Source organism: Larus michahellis, chromosome 14 (genome assembly GCF_964199755.1).
Source record: "Larus michahellis chromosome 14, bLarMic1.1, whole genome shotgun sequence".
Taxonomy (NCBI): Eukaryota; Metazoa; Chordata; class Aves; order Charadriiformes; family Laridae; genus Larus; species Larus michahellis.
Window position 1 is genome coordinate 2,201,515 of NC_133909.1, and position 7,181 is coordinate 2,208,695.

A 7,181-nucleotide genomic window follows, 5' to 3' on the forward strand; every position below is an offset into this window, starting at 1 on the left:
CTTCACCCTGTGCTTTTTCCACATCAGACTCCAAAGGAGGAGGACACGACACTTTTTCTCCTAAAATCACAGACCGAATGGGTAGGAATGAATCCCCGTGGGTGGATTTACTCTTAGTTGTATCCAGGATATTTTCAGTTACTTTCTGGCACCCCGTGAAAGAGCAGTGGAAAGAGACAAACCAAAGGGAAAAAAAAAATACTCCTGGTAGACCATGTGACATGCAAAGCGATAATTTAATTTGTAGCCAGGCTTCCATCAGGAAGTAGAAGGTTAATCATGTACTATTTATAACATATAGAGAAAACTGATAACTCTGGCTACGGATGCCGTGGGGTGGGCTGAGCCCAGCCTAGATGGGACCCAGCAGCCGCGCGGTGCTGGGAAAGGTCTTGCGCATCGCCATGCACTTCTCCTGGTCGATGAACAGGGAGTTGGCTTTGACGGCCAGGTCGTGCTGCAGGATGGCTTTGGTGCGAACCAGCATTTGCAAGGTGTCCTGGCTGTCTCTCAGCTGCTGCTGAAGAGTCTGCACCGTCTCATGGATGTCATGGACCTCGTTGACAAGGCTGGAAAACAGCAAGGAGCTCTCATTAGAAGTCCCGTCACGTGTGTGGTTTCTAGCGTGGCGTTGCTGATGGGCCCCTGGGGCATGGGTTTTCCCCCTTCAGCGCGCTCAGACTCGCTCGGACCCCCCCTGTTTGTGGCAGATCCATGGGGAAGCTGAGGGCAGAGCTCCTGGGGGTCTCGGCGGGGAGGCACAGTGAATGTCTGCTCGAAGGCTTCGGCAACGCGCAGCCGCGTCTGCCAGAGCAGGTGGTGCCACCAAGCAGAGGGACAAGCAGCTGTGGTTTCCCGTTCCTGTTTGGTTTTGTGGGTTTCTTGGCTCCCCCTCCTGGATTTCCCCGGGCAAGTGTCCTCCCCACACCCACGGGTGCACGCGCAGCGAAAGAGGACAGCTGGGAGAGGCTAAAAGCGAAGGTGAAACAAGTGGAGGATGGAACAAAGGATGGCGTGAGAGATGCTAAACAGGCTCTGGGGCTGGGTTTAAATTGCTTTGAAAAGGCTTCCCAGGGAGCCTCCCCCAGCGGGCTCCCAGGAGGAGGTGTGAAGTTCAGGGTGCCTGATCCTCCACAGCCCCTCGGGGTGCAATGCCAAAGAGCTCCCTCTGTCCTTGACAGGATTTCCAGTGTCCCCAGGGGAGGTGAGGACAGCCCTCACTGCTTCTCCGTGTGGTGCACAGAATCCCAGGCTGGCGGGGGCTGGCAGGGACCTCTGGAGATCACCCAGTCCAACCCCCTGCCAGAGCAGGGTCACCCACAGCAGGTGGCACAGGAACGCCTCCAGGCGGGTTTGGAAAGTTGGAGACTCCCCCTCCTCTCGGGGCAGCCTGGGCCAGGGCTCTGCCACCCTCACAGCAAAGAAGTTCCTCCTCCTGTTTAGGTGGAACTCCCTATGGTCAAGTTTGTGCCCGTTACCCCTTGTCCTGTCCCCGGGCACCACTGAAAAGAGCCTGGCCCCATCCTCCTGACACCCCCCCTTTCAGTATTGATAAGCGTTGAGAAGGTGCCCCCTCAGGCGTCTTTCTTCCAGCCTGAAGAGACCCAAATCCCTCAGCCTTTCTTCACAAGAGAGGTGTTCCAGTCCCCTCATCCTCTTGGTAGCCCTTTGCTGTCCCCTCTCCAGCAGTTCCCTGTCCTTCTGGAAGCGGGGAACCCAGCACTGGACACAGCACCTTGCACAGCAGCTGCACCCTTGCGGTTACCCCAAAGGAAGGACCTAAGAGCTCTCAGCATGAGCCTGTTGGAGAGTAAAGGGCTTGTCCTTCAAACCTGAGCCCATCCAGCCTCCGGGAAGCAGGCAGGAGAGAAGATGGGGTTGACGCAAGTAGGAAAAATCCAGCCCCTCATGGGGTGGCATCAGGCCGCCCCCGGCCATGGGGTACAGCCTCCGTTGTGGGCGCAGAGCTCTCCCAGCACCCAAAGGCTGGGATACCCGCTCATTGCTTTTAATTATGTCGGTGCACTTCTGGAAGGACTCTTTAGGGAAAAGAACCAACCCCCCATGATTAATTTTGTCATCCAGCGATGCTCCCGAGTGCTACCACCCGTGAGCCCTCGAGGTCCCCGCCGGCCCCGCGCTCCTGCCTTACCGCAGCTGGGCAGTGTCCCGGCACAGCTCCATGTTTGGCCTCCGAGTGCGCTCGTCCAGCCGGGTCTGAGCCACCTTTAATGGAGGCCCCTGGTCCCTAATGGCCTTTTGGATGGCTTCTATATTCCTCTCGGTCTGGAATATTTCCTGCACTGTCTGGCGTAAGAAAGAAACACATGCATAAATTTAAAAAATGTATTCTCCAGCGGCAACGTGATTTCCCTTTTCTGCCATCCATCTGCAGAAAAAAACCAAGTTCAATTAGCAGACCCCGGGCTCAGACTGCTCTCACTCTGCCATAGATGGAGGCACAGATCCAGCAGCCATTTCTCTGCGGGGAAAAGCCTCTCTTTGCTCTTGCTGTCACATCAGAGGAGGTTTTGGAGCAGTGACGGATCTACTGAATTACCCGCTCCCCAAAATTACTGCTTGCAGGAACTGATCGTCCATCACTAGCAACTAACAGAGGGCAGGTTTTTGGTGGATGCTCGCTGAAGGATGGGGCACCAGCCCGCGATGCTGCAAGCCCAGTTTCTGCTCGGTTAATCTGTGCCGAGCACTTTTCAGGAAGCTTTCCATGAGAGCCAGTGGTGCGAGCCTGCTGCCCATCGCTGATCTCCACTTCATCTGCTTGGCGGAGCAAACACACCGATACCTGTGCAGCCACCACAGAGTGCTGAGACCGAAAACACGTCCTTGGAGGAGCAGCAAAGCTGCAAACCCCACAGCAGACACCCCAGCAGAGTCCCAGTAAAGCCCTTCTGCAGGGCAGCCAGCGCCTCTGAAGTAACTAGCGCTGATGCAAGTAGCGCTGGCATTTTCTGCTGGAAATCCCTGTGCTAGCAGGCTGTCAGCTGGGATGAGCAACGGGCAGTATCCCTTGGGATGAAATTACACTGCCAACTCATCCTGCTCCAAGAAGAAAGTCCCCAAGAAAGCTGGGCAGGGGCTGTTTGCAAGGGCATGTAGCGAGAGGACGAGGGGCAATGGTTTCAACTAGAGCAGGGCGGGTTTAGATGAGACATTAGGCAGAAGTTCTTTGCACTGAGGGTGGTGAGACACTGGCCCAGGTTGCCCAGAGAGGTGGGGGAGGCCCCATCCCTGGAGACATTCAAGGCCAGGCTGGATGAGGCTCTGAGCAACTTGGTCCAGTTGAAGATGTCCCTGCTGACTGCAGGGGGGTTGGACTAGGTGGCCTTGAGAGGTCCCTTCACACCCAACACATCCTATGACTCCATGATTCTAAATGATGCTATAACCAGGTTCTTGTGGTGACCGTTCCTCTGCTGGGGCCAGGTCTGCGTGGAGGGTCGCGCTTTGGAGGTGTCACCGGGAAGTGACAGTGTCACACCAAAAGGGAGGGGTTCAGGCTACCTTGGCCAGGTGGGTCTGAATCTTTCTCTTGGCATCGGCCGTCTCGGCGATGCGGTTGGTGAAGGCGCCGTTCACGGCGTTGAACTGCCGCCACATCTGGCTGTCCGTCACCGCCAGCAGGTTCTCGATGTCATCCCGCAGCTTGGCGGAGGCCGCCCGCTCGCTCTGGGAGCGGAGGATGTTGTCGTTGGTGAACTTGGCCCAGGACTGCGGCACCGAGATCCTGGCGGGGAAAAGGAGAGGCCCCCAGTAAGCTGGATGTGGGCAGGCATGGACCCTGCCAGGGAGCAGCGTGGATTAACTATAGCTTAAATCTACACTTTTAATTGGACTGTATGTCATAGTTTAACCCCAGCCAGCAGCCAGGACCACGCATGCGCTGGTGCAGTTCTCCCCCTTCCCCCCAGAAGGGAGAAGAGGGAGAAAAGGAGGGGAAAGGGAAAGGGAAAAACTCGTGGGTGGAGATAAGGACAGTTTAATAGAACAGTAACAGAAACCAATAATAATAATAATAATAATAATAATAATAATAATAATAATAATAATAATGAGAGAAGTCACTCTCACCACCCAGTGAACTGGCACCTTCCCGAGCCCCGACCGCATATTCCCACCCCGCACCAACCCCCATTTATATCCTGAGCATGGCATCTATGGTACGGAATATTCCGTTGGCCTTTCCCTTGTTCTGCCTATGCTCCTCCTCACTTCTATGGGAAGCTGAAAAGAGTCCTTGAAAAGTATAAACATCGCCTAGCAACAACTAAGACACATCTTTGAAAATACGCATAAACTTAGTGAGCTGTTTCAGCAGAGGTGCTCCGCTGAATTAGTTGGCAGGCTGATCTCTCAACCCCTGGTAGAATGTTTAATGAGGTGGGACTGGCTTTCACCCTCTGGATGTTTGGCATCCAACTGTCATCAGAGGGTTGTGCTCCCTTTCCGAGGAGCGGAGAGAAATGACCGCTCTGAGGGAGGTGTCTCCAGGCGGGATGGATCTGGGTTGGGGACAAGCAGCTCCCTGCCAGGGAGAGGCACCGCGTATCCCGGGGACAGCTTGCTGCTGGGGACCGACAGCGTGCACTCACGTGGCATCGACCTGCTCCACCCCTCGGTAGTAACTGATGCCCTGGGAGGTGTTCATCAGGTGGTGGCACCTGTCGTCGATCCGGTGGGCCACCTGCTTGTTGGCCAGATCCTTCTCCAGATTCTGCTGGGCCGCCCGGTTGGACCTTCAACATGCAAACAGCAGCCATCGGTGGGGATGTACGGGTGGAATGGCTTCCTCCCCGTTCCACTCCCCACAGCAGCTCCCGGCCCCCCGCGCAGCTCTGTCCTCCCACGAGCATCACCGCCCGCATGCCATAGAGCCTCCATGGGCTTTACGCCTGTGGGGTGTGGGGAGAGACGGGGTTCTTCTGGGGGTTCACATCTGCTGGGGTTCTGCTGGGCTTCTGCTGTGACCACAAATGCACATCAGCCCTCCGACATGAGAGAAGGAGCTCCTCCTTACGTGATCTGGGCTTTGGCCTTGTCCAGGAACTGCTGCATCTTCTCCTGGCACGACCTGATGACATCGACTTCCTGGGCAAAGGCAAAAGAGGACCCCATCAGTGTCCATACTCACTCGTCCTGGTCACACTCCTCCCCTTGCACCTCTCCAACCCTGCACACAGCAAGAACTTGCCTGCTTGTCTTCCTGCCCAAAGCAAACAGGCAGGAAAACTCGCAGCTGAGCCTGCGCCCAGCGCCCTGGGGGGGACAGAAGGGTGCTGTGGCTGCAGCCACGGCCTTTGCGTTCCCTTTCAGGGTGGGTCAATAAGGATTTTTTCACCTTGACCTCAGTGTCAAGCGGTGGTTAGTCCCACTGCACGGACAGGGACACATCCTGGTGTGGAGAGGCAGAGCGGTTCCCTGGACCACTACACACCTCCGTCCCCAGATCAGCACCTGCCCTTTTTGCTCCCAAAATGTTTTCCTCCCCAGGAGGAATCCCATCCGTACGGGACAAGAGGAGATGGACTTGACTTCGGTGTAAATGCCCAGGCTGAATTTCTGAGACACATTCAGCTCCACCGGAGGAAGTGTGTTGCTCTCAGCTCACTTGACTTCAGCACAAACCCATTGCCTTTGTGAAGCTCCGGCTGCTGGAGGCAGGTGATCAGTGCTCCAAATCCCATAACTTTGAAATCCAGTCAAAATAGCTTCAACGCATGATCTGAGTTGCCCAACTTACTGTTAAGAGCTGTTCCTCCACGTTGTCGTGGACCAGGTCGATGCCCATCCTCTTCTCCTGGTGAAGTAAGCACTCCTGAGCGACCTGTTGGGGACACGCCATCACCGCTGGCTGCAGGGGCAGGGCTCTCTATGGGGACCATCCCCATCTCCAATAATGTAAGAAAAGAAATTCTAGGTGGGCACGGAGATGACAAGAGAGGGAAAAAAGTGGCCCGGGGCAGCTGGTTTAGCAGATGTGTCCCTGGTGCAGCCACAGCTGAAACGGGGGACCTGTGTCAGCCATGACGCCCACCTCGCCAGAGCCTCGTGGTAAGACACGGGCTTTTGTCTCCCAAATCAGGACTCTGGATGTACCGTGTCTAAAAATATTGAGTTAAGCAAATGCTGCTCTGACGTGCTCAGCCTGTGCTGATAGGGGATCCAGCAGATGGCAAGGGGGGTTTGGTTACTACTAACTTAACTAATGGCCTCTTAATAACAACTTTCTAGACGTTCTGGAGCTGCAGTGAAACTTAATGAGACGTTTGAAGGGCTGCAGATGTTTCAGCAGTAGGCTACAGCTTGCAGCGCGCCGGGACGGGTGCTTACCCGGAGAGGGGCCTCCGCCTCGGCCAAGGCTCTCTCCAGCCTGGTCTTCACCTCTGTGAGCACGTTGGTCTCCCCGATCACCTCATCTAGCTCGTGGCAGAGCTCCGATTTCCAAAACGCGATGTCATTGGCGCGCACTCCCAGGTTTTTGGTGCTTTCTGCTTGCGTTTTCTTGGTCTGCTGGTATTTGTGGTCAATGATGCGGGAGGTATCGGCTCTCAGGCGCTCCGCGTTCTTCTGGGAGGTCTCCGACTCCCTGTAATTGGTCACGTTGGACTTGTACCAGTCTTCAGGGGTGTAGCGGGTGAAGACGGTGGTTCTGGTGGAAACAGATGGAAGCTTCTCGCCGGCAGTTATCCCCTGGGAACTCTTGGAAAAGGCAGCCAAAGTTGGTTTGCTGGCAGCCGTTTTGTAGTAGGTGCTGGGCATCCAGGGGAGGCTGTAGCTCTGAGGCAAGGGGCGGTAAGGAAATCGGTTCTTATAGCTTGATGCCATGGTGTGGATGGCAGGGAGAAACCTGGTGGGTATGGCTCTGGGATGGGCGAACTTTGCTGGTAAGGGAGAGCCGACAGACTCCATGCTCGACCGCTGCTATTCGTCTGTCCCGTCCGTGTCCTGCACAGAGGAGGAGAGAGAGGACAACCTCAGCAACCTCCTGCACTTGCCTTACTTCTTACAGCAACACCTGCAACTTCAAACACAAACAGCGACGCACAGAGCGCCCTCACAGCGCCTGAACAGGCCTAAACCCCTTGAAAACAAATCCCTCCTGACAGCATCCCAAACATTTGTATATAAAAGCGTTTGACTTGGTTGTTAGTTTCTAGCAT

At 55.4% G+C, this 7,181-nt stretch overlaps 1 protein-coding gene across 1 annotated transcript; it reads right to left on the bottom strand.

Annotated features, from left to right (window-relative positions):
• Window positions 1-352: 352 nt before the first annotated feature.
• Window positions 353-6,930, bottom strand: LOC141751232 (tektin-3-like). Its single transcript, XM_074607649.1, has 7 exons — window positions 6,352-6,930; window positions 5,762-5,845; window positions 5,039-5,109; window positions 4,614-4,757; window positions 3,526-3,748; window positions 2,153-2,307; window positions 353-569 (listed from the first exon to the last, which is right to left on the bottom strand). Exons 1-7 carry the CDS (start codon window positions 6,928-6,930, stop codon window positions 353-355), a joined length of 1,473 nt encoding a protein of 490 aa, XP_074463750.1.
• Between the last annotated feature and the right edge of the window lie 251 nt (window positions 6,931-7,181).